Genomic DNA, 11277 nt, shown 5'->3' with positions numbered 1-11277 from the left:
CCAGAAAGGCTTCACAATGAAATTTTCATGTATACTAGTAGCTGAGTCATCCCACATAATAGCTGGAAGATTTTAAAAAAAAAAAGTCAAAACAGCCCGAAGAGAGAAATTGGTATTCTAACAGTAGCCTTGCCTCCAACTGATGATAATCTGCATTCACACAGTCTGCCATACCAGATGAAAGTCTTCAATTAGCTGTCAATTCTATTCAGTATCTCTTATTGTGCCATCAGTATTTACCTTCTCTGTAAGCACCCAAGGCTGCTCCCTGCCCATGGCTACAGGAATCCCTCCTGGTGAGAATATGAGCATCCCTGCTGTGATGGAAGTGAAAATGAAATGTTTTCAGAAATCAGACGGACAGGCTTCCAATACCTGATGATACCTACCTTGTGGCAGTGGATGCGGGGAGGCAGAGGTTGAAGTGCCGTACTCTCAGTCTTAACCTCAGATGAAAAACCAAGACTCCAGTGAAGAGATGAAACACCTCAACTGCTTTGATTTGCAGCCTTGTACTGGCATGGTGCCACACATGGCCCCCAGCATGATGCTTGTCCTCTCAACAGGTGCACTAAACAGAGATGAGACGCTGATTGAATTTTGCTTTGGCACCTATATGACACTGTTGGACATGCAACAAATAAAATCAAAACAATACAGCTCCTCCTTCCCAGTTTAATGCACTAAAATAACAGGGTAGGCACATCAGTCTGGCTAAACTGTGATAATATTAGCTTTGTGTGTCTGTGGGTGGCATCGTGCTATTATTGTGAACTGACAAGTATTGCCTTGAGGAATTATTTGCTGAGGATAATAAGGCATCAGCAGTAGGCCTCATCAATAATCAAACTCATACTGAGACGTTGAGGAGCATCTCAGGTCCTTTGTATTTCTGTAAATTTGTCCAGTGAGGGGTTTTCATTTGTTGTCATTATTACTAGCATTGTACTGTGGTTTCATGGTGGGGGCAACCACATAAAAGAACATATTTCAAAGCCAAGAACAGGCCAGTGGGAGTCTGTTTTCAATGAAAAGGGGCTAAAGGCCAGTGTGCAGCGACCTTGCCTCTGTTCTGCCCATGTCTCTTGCTGGGTCAGCCAGTGGCCCTCTAGGTCACAGGATTTATGACAAGCTTCATGCAGGCCTTGATACAATGAAACGATCAAAATAATATCAATGCTGTTTCATAGAAAGTGTTGAATTAATTTGAATATTTTGCAAACACTTACACCAAGCTGGCAAGAGTCTGTAGGCTAGGCAGATGGGGGGGAGTTCACCGTTCTTTTGTGAACAGTATTTTAATCAAATACGTTTAAATTAGGTCTTTTACAGTATAAAAACAATCATCAAAAGATTAAAAGAATGAAAACAAGAAACTGCAGTCTAGGAATACACATTGCTTTCAAAACTACATAAATTGCAATACAAATGGTACACAATACCCACGTATAATTTAAAAAAAAATCAAAATTCTTTACAGCATCTCAAGTTTTTGCTTAAAACAAGTTTTTGAATTACATATCAAACTTTGTTCGAATTTCTGTTTGATCTCATGGGTCAACCCCTCATTTTAAAATGAACATTAGCAACTGTAAGATTACATAAATTCATATCACACTATATTATTCAGTCAACACAAAACGTAGTGGTGTTATACTACACGTGTCTAAGATAAAATAATCTATTAAAATAATGATTTAAAAAAAACTATAAACACGACCTATTTTCTTTTGGAAATAAACTTGCACGTGCATTGACTGTTAGATCTGTTTAGCAATACATAAGAAGAAGTCTTTGCCAACTTAAAAAACAAACTGTCATTTAGTAAACTAATTCAGAACTGTAACCACTAGCAATGAAAGGCAGGCCGTCTTTTCGGACAGTGTAGCGCATATATGTCTACGGTGTAGCGTGCCATGTAGTTCCTTGTCAAAACCAGGCACAGGAAGTTGTAGCTATGTCATTGCACCAATCAGCTGTGAGGTTATTTGGACGGCTTGGTCCTGCCTAAACAATACCAGTATTAGGACAAATCTCCGGAAATAGAGTGCCGCATAATTCGATTATATTATTGTAATGTTTTATACAGCTATTTAAAAACTTTTCGGAGCTTTTCCAAAATGAACGACGTCGGAGAAAGTCATTGAAAGCTCACGAAGAAGATGTGAGAGCACAGTAACGACAACAGCCTCGGTTAGCAAACGTTAGCAAGGTGTTACATGCTAAGAGAGTTAGCTAAACAGACGTAATAACCTAGCAGCTCGTAGAAGAAGTTGTTTCAGATAAGCTGGTTGGGGAGTGTAAAAGAATGCCGATCAGTTACTGACTATTTTATGTGTTATGCGTAAGACAAATCAACCATCAGGCAAAGCCCGATGTGTTTATATCCGTTTGCTCCGATACGGGGTTGAAATTAAAGCTACCAAGAAACCTTAGCTTAGCGGCTAAATAAACGACAACATCCACCAAACTGGACAAAACGTTGGATTTAGTCGGTTTTAAATCGGGCTCGGCGGGTTCGCTGACCCCCCAAAAGAAGATGAAGAAGAGGAAAGAGCTGAATGCCTTGATCGGACTCGGAGACAGTAAGAGAAAGAAGACCAAAAAGGGGTCTGGTCATCGACTTCTCCGAACCGAACCACCAGGTTCGGAGTCGGACTCGAGTTCGGAAGAGGATGATTTCAACAACCTGAACAGCGGAGCTAACTTTGGGAAGTGAGTGATCTGTTTATAGAAGTGTTATGAATGGTTGCCTTTTTTTCAGTTACTTCTTCTTCATTCAATTGTTGCCTTTAAATAATGTCCAAAGCAAATATTAAGACGTTTGAAGTGCAATTTTCATGTTAAAACAAATTAATTTACGCCTGACTCTTTGACCGATACATTACCGAGATCAAATCACGCCATTAATAATGTAATGACACAAATACACCCTTTAAATATTTAAAAGGAAAAAAAAGTCTATTCTTTTAGACGTTTTTACTGGAATTTGGAAAGAATATTGAAATATTTTCAACAAATGAAGCATATATAAAATCAAACTACACAACCAAAACAAATAGAGTGGGATCTTCTGTTCTTTTAACAATAAAAAATGCATTTAAATAAGCATTAAACTTTTGGCACTGGAGTGTCAAGTCACTCACTTGTTTCAACCTTAATCCAAAATCCAAGTTATAATATTTTCTAACTGGGCATCATTATTCCAAAATCTTTTATCAAAGTAGTGCCTCAACAAAAACCCTCTGCATTTAACTCTATAAACACACTGCTAAATGTATTTGGAGATATTGTGATTAGTTTACTTTTATAAATCGACCAAGTTAAGAGTGTTAAAGTTTGCTCGGATCAGATTTTGGCACAATATCGCCTTATTAATAAACCAATCTTGCTTTTGAAAGGATAATTCAATAAGTCTCTGTAACGTCCACCTTGTCAAACACTTTACTCCATCACTTGTCTCCATCACTTTCCTTCTCCTATAGATTTAGAAGTTTTTTGACAAACAAAACAAAAGCTAACCAGGTATCAATGGCTATAGGCAGAGGTACTGGGAGAGCATTATAAGACGGGGCTCCCATCATAGCATCCATCACGGTGTGACATGCCATCATATTCTCATAAGGGCAGCTGAGAAGTCATGGGTGGAGTCCATAGTCCCCACACACCATTATGTGAGGGGTAAAAAAGAATACAAAGTCACCTATTTGGGAGTATTTTTGTTCTAAACTACAGAACCGGAAAAAGCAAAAGATGTAAACAAAGCTATTTGTTCTGTTTTCCTTTGTGTAATACAGGCAAAGGAGCCTGATTACATATAATATCTGGGGGAACTTTATGTGTGGAGTTTGCATGTTCGCCCCGTGTATGCATGGGTTCTCTCCAGGTACTCCGGCTTCTGCCCACCATCCAAAAACATGCATGTTATTGGTGTCTCTAAATTGTCCCTAGGAGTGAGTGTGTGGTCGTTTGTCTCTGTGTGGCCCTGTGATGGACTGGTGACCTTTCCAGGGTGTACCCTGCCTCTCGCCCAATGACAGCAGGGATAGACTTCAGCCCCCCTGCAACCCTAAGTTGGATTAAGTGGGTATAGAAAGTGGATGGATATAGAAAATGGACGACTGGACTGCCCACTCTCACTCATTAAAAATGAAACAAATGCATTAGATACTCTTCATTACGTCACGTTCTTTCTCCCCTGCAGTACAGGAGTGGAGATTTTAAAACGGAAAACATCGCCGCATAAAAAGGTGGACGAGCCAAACATCCCATGAAAAACGATGACAGAGCTGATTGTTTAAGTTCAAATAATATTGCAAATTAATTTGTCACCATTTAATTTAAAAATCAACTTCTGAACAAAGACTGTTCTTCAGCTGCACGCACTGCAGCAAAATCTTGGGGATTTTCCTCAGCTGTTGATAACAGACTGACATTATCATAGTCATTAAGAGAAATTACACAGCATGAGTATGATAGGATGGTGTAGTATGTGGCTGTACTTATTCTAATGAACAATTCTTTTAAGTAATCTTCATCATTCCCGTGACACACAGCCCTCTGAAAATATCCCTCTCATTAAAAATGAAAGAAGTTGTGCTGTCTAACGTTATCATGTTCCTTCTCCTTACAGAAGAAGCTACACGCAGTGCTGCAATGTGTGCTACCCCTTGTTTTTGTTCATCATACTTGCTGCCTGTGTCATGGCCTGTGCTGGACTCATATGGATGCAGATTGCTCTGAAAGAAGACCTAGACTCTCTGAAAGAGAAGCTGCACAGCAGTAAGTCCAACCATCAATTGCCCGGTGATGGTCATAAACAACACAGTACCCTTTAGACACCTAAGCCTTTTTATATGCTGGCTAAGTGGCCATAAGTCCATTTGTGTTTAACACTGCTTACATACTGTATTGCTTTTGTTACAGTGGAATCCAGCCAGAAGGCGTCATCGAGTGAAATACCAAAACTAAGTGAAGACCTGAAAAAGAAGGAAAGAAAGATTGATGACATTGAGAACGGGAGCAAGGGGCTGAACAAACTCTGGTCCAACTTTACAGAAATGAACAGAAAGGTTAGTTGTGATGGGTGCTTGAAGGTCTAAGGAACCCTCCTTAAAGCCCACAGTCATATAAGGCATTGCTCTCTGTCGTAAGCTGTTCGGGTCAGACTAATTCTGCTTAAAATTATTAAAGTTTATGGACTTTGATACACTGCAGCCACAGTCATGTGATGCAGAGCAAAAATGATGCCAACAGTATCAGTCAGTGATGTCTTTTTGTTCTTGCAAACAGAAATTGTGCAAGCTGTGGCTTTTTTAAAGCCCCGTCCTTTCATGCAGGCCTTTCCATTTACCTGATGGCAGTTGAAATGTGCAGTGTTTTGTCTTAATGACCTCCCAACATGATCACGTTTAACACGGTTCAGGTGTGAGCTGCATACACAGCAACAGCGGGTTAGTTTACAGAGGAAATTTCTGCTGAGTATCTACAGGAGCAGTTTAAGTTTCGCAGAGAATCCTTAAGAGACAAATCACAAATAGCGCGCGTTCCAGTAGTTGCTGTTCTTTCTGAATGAAGCCATGAGACCATTAACATAAAAATGCCCTCACTTTACCAGACCGAAGCTGTCGTTGTTGATAATCTCATGCCTGCTAACCCACTTGGAAATCCAGACTTATGTAGAGACGCGTTAGTATAACACTACTCAAAGAGCGCCTCATCAGAACAGTTGGGATTAACACTTAATACTATTTGTTTTTGCACTGTGGACTCAAAAAAATTGCACTCGTGCTGGAAACAGTATCTTTCAGCTGTAACTTGATGGTTTACTTCACCCTCCCCCAGATCACTTTACTGGACTCTGCTGTTAACCATTTAAAGGTCAACTTGAAATCGGCTGCTGATTTAATCGGCCTCCCCACAACAGTCGAAGAGCTTCAAAAGGTAAAACCAAAAGAGACCGGATTTGGAAAGATGGTTTGGAAGGATTTCGATAACTGACTTTGCAAATATCCTTGTTTTCCAGAGTGTTGCTACAATTGGGAGCACGCTAACAAGTGTACAACATGACGTTAAGACTATGCAGGCTGCTCTTGAAAATCAGAAGAGAGACGATGACTTGAAGAAGACGATGGTAATTTGGTGCCAGAGATATTTATCATAGTTTGATTTTTAACCACGAACAGCCAGCTGATGGTGCAGTGGCTTGCTGAGATTCAATTGCTTGGAAATCTGAATACTTTGAGATTACATCGCATGTTTTTTTTCTGGCATGATAGATTCATTCATATGTCAGAGTGGATCAACAGATCAACAGTGTGCTTCCCATAGTACAGTTAGAGTGATGATGAGTATCGTCTGCTGTGAGAGGCAGAATAATCTATTTATAAATTAATCTGCTTTTCAAGCTGCATTGTTTCCATAGTGAAGAATTTCTTTGGCCCTGCATAAATAGTTTAGGGCCTCAAACTCATGTTTCACGTGAGAAAAGCTGAAGGATTTTTTTCTAGGATCTTTAGGGATGCAGCAAATGGTGTTCTGCTCAGCTTTTCTTATTGCTTTGCGTATTATGCCTGGAGATGGTGGCGTACATACAACTGCTTAAAATCGCCTTGTTCTTAGTTATATTTGTTAAATAAAATGACGTAACCAGTGTGCAATAGTCCTTCATCCTCTGTTGCTGATGGTAGTGGTGCATTTGCAAATTTGTCTCATTCTGAATGGAGGCAAATCCACTTCCATATGACCCGGATGGCTCTGATGAGCCCAGTCGTGGCAGGAATCCAAACGCAGGGCCGTGGTGATCGCTGCCATGGAAAGATTAATTAGTGTGTTAACCCACGCACGGAAGCTTTGCCAGCATGCTTTGCAGTTCCTGTCAAGCTGATGTAAAGGAGTCATCGGGATAAGAGCGTCCTGTCATTTCTTAGATCTATGCCTTGGGTAGGCATTCATAATACATGAAACAAGTGCCAATCTATTTTGGGAGCTTAGATGTTTTAGTTTGCAACTGAAACTAGGTCAAATATCTGAAAGAACTGCTGAATGTACTGTTTTATTAAAGTACCAATAATCACACGCTGATATGTTTCTTATGCCATGACTTTGGGTCATTTTGTAGATTGTGATAAGTTGCTAAGTAGCCGGCTGAGATCTTACTTAAACATTTGACTGACTTTGTACATTATTTGCTGTCTACGAACTGCAAGCCAGTTTACATTTGTATACTTTAATAGGACATAACAGACCTCAGAAGAGCCATGGGGGAGGTCAACAAGACAGAGGAGCAGCACCACACGTGGACTGATGAGCAAATCCACATCCTCCTCTCTACTGTTGCAGATCTCCATCAGAGAGTCGCCTCACTGGAGAACGGGTCGAAACACAGCGTGAGTAACGTGACTTTTTCTCGTTGTGCTGACCCAAGCGTAATCATGGGATTCCACTGCCATGTTGGCAGGAAATGTCTGCGCTGTTGGTGGTTGTTCTTTCTGTTAGGATGGTGAAAGATCTGTTCACAGTAGAGGATTAGATCTGAGTGAGACATCCGCTGCATGTGATGGCTCATACCCCGTTTGAGCGGTATCACGGCCTGTAATAGGCCAAGGAAGTTCAATTCCGCATAGTTATTTTCCGCTTTGTGCTTGTTGTGGCTGCAGAATAACGATGCGGAGGCGCCACAGGCCAACGGCAGCGAACATCCAGAAAGTGAGACGGCGAAAGAAGCCGCTACAACCAAAGCAACGCCTGTGGATGTGAAGGGTACGGAATATGATAAAGCTTTTTTTTTTTTGTCACTGTGGCTTTCTTTGTTCTGTCTTTCAATGTCATGTTGCTTTCTGCGGTCCTTTTGACAGAGGCGTCAACACCGCTGACAGAGTCACCGACGAGCAGACGTCCTCGCTTCTTAACTCCGAACCGGTCAAAGAGAGCCGCTGGGTCCAAATGTCTAAAGAGAGTTTCCCTTCGTGGCGTCAGTTCTATGAAAGGTGCACACGACTATCTCTCACCATTTTATTACAGCTAACAATTTGGAGTTTTGAGAAATACACCCGTTTGCTCTTTTTTTTTTTTTTTTTAAGTGGGAAGATTAATTCCAGGTGAAAGTACAGTAACTCGCTGCTTTGTTGCCTGGCTCTAATTAGTCTGATACTAAGACTTGAGGAAGTTATTCTTCTTCGCCAACAAACAAGTCAAGCATGTAGTCCATATTCAACAAATGACACATCTTATGTTAATTAATGAGCTTTGGAGGTGCTGGTATGTGAATTCTTCTCATCAGGCTGCAGGTGGTAGCTGTGTATTTACCAGACAGATATGGCACTAAAGGGTCTTCCAAACAAATATGGATATCTCTTAAAGAAAAAAAGAAAACGAAGCTCAACTAGATTTTTCTTTTTTACTCTTTTCACAGACTTGGAAGAGATCTTCCAGCAGGCAGGTGTTGGACGCAATTCACTCGGACTTACCTATCAACACCTGGAGAAAGTATTTGGAGCGTCGCTTCCCAGCGAACGTGCCATGGAGTGCTTCGACGATGACGGGGACCAGAGGTACTCCCTGATGGAGCTGACCGCTGCTGTGGGCTTGTGAGCAACGCCATCGCTCACGCCAACGAACAGTATTGAATACCCAGCAGGGTCTGGGGCTCCCAGCTCTTTTGCGGAATTGCTGCACTTTTGTGAACTGAATATTTATCATGCCGATTGTAGAAAAAGTGGCGCTGGTGTGCCCTCTACTCCCACCCCCGCACATCCCGTCACACATAATGTAAGCCATCATCATTAACCATTTCCTTTATTTTAAACAGTAAGCCCTGAGTATCTGAAATGGAAATATTCACCTCCTTTGTTCATATTATTAATATTCCACTGATAAACAGTGCGGATTTTGAATCCCATTCCTCATCCTTAATCTTTGACTTGTTGTGTTCAGTGTACTTTTTTTTTTTTTACCTCTCATTTCAATGTAATCATTTAGTTTATTGAACTGTCGTAGACGTTAGTTATCAGTTGTCCTCACAAACACTTGGTCCACGTCACCTGAACCTTATTTATAGGATTGAAGAATAATTTTATTAATGTTTACAAATGACTACTAGAAACAGTTGTTGTCGAACATTGGTTGCATTTTTAGACGGTTTCCTAACTTATCTGAAACAAACGAGCGAGCGTAAGAGTCGAGACTTTTGTATGCTTCTTTTCTAAGCTAAAACAAAAAGTTTGGTTTTGCTTTGTTTTTCCTCATTTATCTTTACCAAGTTGTAATGGAATCACGTGGTTAATTCATGTGTGCGTTTGTCTAGTTTCTTTGCTTGCTGTGTTTTGCATTTTTCTCTCGATGTTCTGCAGATTTGAAGGGCTACGAACACTTTGAGTCACAGGTAGTTATTCTTGAGGCACATGTAGCAATAACAAAGAAAGGCAAAGAAATGGCTTGTTTGTGGTGGTAAGGGTAGGAAGGAACACCAAGCTCACAATATGTAACAGGTAGTGTAAGATGCACTGACTCACTCTTTACTTGATTGATTTTATTGCATTTTAAAGGCCTAATAATTGTGTATTTACATAACAAAACTGTCATATTCTGACTTAATTGTGCTCTGTAAAAATGTGTTGTTATCTTGTGCAGGGGGTTGGGTTGTTCAAATCTATTCAAGGTTTTTTTTTTTTATATATATATAATTCAGTTGTGCTTTGCATGTTGCTTTTCATGTAACATCAAATTATTTAAAAATTCAACATAGTCGACTACCGTACTTGTTTTTGCTGGACAATGGTTTCTCGAGCTTAAAATGCGACAGCTGTGGTCACCATGACTTAGATTTTGGATCCACACTGCTGCTGTACATGGGGGGGGGTTTATGAATGTCTTTTTGTTGGAGCACCAATTAATAAAGACAGTTAAAAGTTTGCTCTGCTTCTTGTTTAAAGTCATAGACCGAGAAGCCTCGTCTTTCTGTGGCACGTTTTACTAGGATGTTGCAATCACACATAACCCACTCGGAAATACAAGAGTACATGCAGTTAAAGTCTTACCAAACTTATATACAATACTTGAGCAGTTGATATCTTTGTACTAAACAATTCCTCTTTAAGAACGGTTTTCTTTTTCAGTAATCTGGACAAAGATGAGTTCAATCACACATGGCTAAATTCTGGAACAACTTAAGCCAGAGCCCCTTTAGCCCTCCAGTCCTGGGCCAAAAGCCCTAGCAACTCTTCTTCATCCTCCCCCTCTTCTTCAATGCTTTCTTCAATCTCCATTTGTTTATGCTTTCTAGACAGAGGCTTGCTTTTCACCACATCCCGTTTGTCTCTCAGCAGCTCCACCCTTTTGTAACACTGGATTTGTTCATCAATTTCGTCGATCTGACGTTCAAGGCGCCCTTCTTCGTCGTCCTCCGCCACGATGGCCTCTGACTTTGTGTTCACCTGTCTTATCTCCTTCTGAAACTCTTCCCACTCCTTGTCCATTTGATCCTTGGGTGCTTCAACGTTGCGCACTTTGGCATCTCTGACTGGATCGTCAAAGAAGCCCTCAGGCAACGCCTCGGCTGTGTTGTCTTTCTTTTCGGTGCTCTTTTCTTGCACATCTGCTTTGACGATGGATCCTGAGTGGGAGATGGCGGGTGTGGGTGGAATAGAGCTGTCAAAGAAGTCCGCTGGCAGTCCTGTACCTTCAACTTTCTTGGTAGTGGGATTAGCCTCACCGGCCTCTTCAGTACCTCCATCATCCTCGTTATAAACTCCAGCCAACAGACTCAGTCCTGCAGACTTTTTGGTAGAATCAGTTGTCTTATCGTCAGATTTCTCAAAAAAGTCCCCTGGCAGCCCTGAGCCAGACTGGCCCGCACTCGCAGCTGGTTTGGCCTTTTTTACAATAACATTCTCGTTATCCGGAGCTTTCCTCTTCACCGTTTCACTCTGTGGTACCACTTGTTGACTCTTTGCTCCCTTCAGCTCAGCAACCTTTTCTTTATGCTGTTTCCCAAGAATATGAGCAGGCCACAGTAGTTCAGACTTCACCTGCACATTGCACAGGACACAACTGAGGTGGCCAAGACTGCTATATTTAGCAAACGGAGACTCAACACGCTTTTTATCTGCATTTTGCTTTTGTTTCTCCCTCATCAACCGCCGGAGTTCTTCTTGATTTACAACTTTCTTCCCCTTCTTGGAAGTTGCCATTCTCGATAACGACGCAGCTTGTTAGCTAGGTAGCTAGCGACTCGCTTCCTACAATAGCCTGCGTCCCATAAATATGACACAATTGTGT

General features: G+C 41.1%; 2 protein-coding genes across 3 annotated transcripts; one reads left to right on the top strand and one right to left on the bottom strand.

The window, feature by feature from the left end:
• The first annotated feature begins 1960 nt into the window (after positions 1–1960).
• Positions 1961–9911, top strand: efcab14 (EF-hand calcium binding domain 14). Of its 2 annotated transcripts, none has more exons than XM_072363311.1 (9): positions 1961–2715; positions 4637–4782; positions 4927–5072; positions 5845–5943; positions 6026–6133; positions 7236–7388; positions 7659–7761; positions 7857–7988; positions 8414–9911. In XM_072363311.1, the coding sequence occupies exons 1-9, from the start codon at positions 2540–2542 to the stop codon at positions 8590–8592; spliced, it is 1242 nt and encodes a 413-aa protein (XP_072219412.1). In that variant the 5' UTR covers positions 1961–2539; the 3' UTR covers positions 8593–9911. The 2 variants fall into 2 exon arrangements, with proteins under 2 accessions (XP_072219412.1, XP_072219411.1); XM_072363310.1 differs by having other exon boundaries at positions 4634–4782.
• znf830 (zinc finger protein 830) lies at positions 9679–11270 on the bottom strand. Its single transcript, XM_072363312.1, has one exon. It carries the CDS (start codon positions 11187–11189, stop codon positions 10167–10169), a length of 1023 nt encoding a protein of 340 aa, XP_072219413.1. The 5' UTR covers positions 11190–11270; the 3' UTR covers positions 9679–10166.
• Positions 11271–11277: the final 7 nt, after the last annotated feature.

The sequence above is a fragment of the Leuresthes tenuis genome, unplaced genomic scaffold (assembly GCF_036924035.1).
Source record: "Leuresthes tenuis unplaced genomic scaffold, fLeuTen1.0.hap1 SCAF_14, whole genome shotgun sequence".
Taxonomy (NCBI): Eukaryota; Metazoa; Chordata; class Actinopteri; order Atheriniformes; family Atherinopsidae; genus Leuresthes; species Leuresthes tenuis.
This window is presented reverse-complemented; position numbering and strand designations above follow the sequence as displayed.

Excerpts from the sequence above, each read along its gene's own strand:
- znf830 (XM_072363312.1), bottom strand. The coding sequence starts at position 11,189 with ATGGCAACTTCCAAGAAGGGGAAGAAAGTTGTAAATCAAGAAGAACTC.
- efcab14 (XM_072363310.1), top strand. The coding sequence starts at position 2,540 with ATGAAGAAGAGGAAAGAGCTGAATGCCTTGATCGGACTCGGAGACAGT. Across the intron at positions 2,716-4,633 it reads AGCGGAGCTAACTTTGGGAA|AAGAAGCTACACGCAGTGCT; the intron begins GTGAGTGATCTG and ends TTCTCCTTACAG. Across the intron at positions 6,134-7,235 it reads ATGACTTGAAGAAGACGATG|GACATAACAGACCTCAGAAG; the intron begins GTAATTTGGTGC and ends ATACTTTAATAG.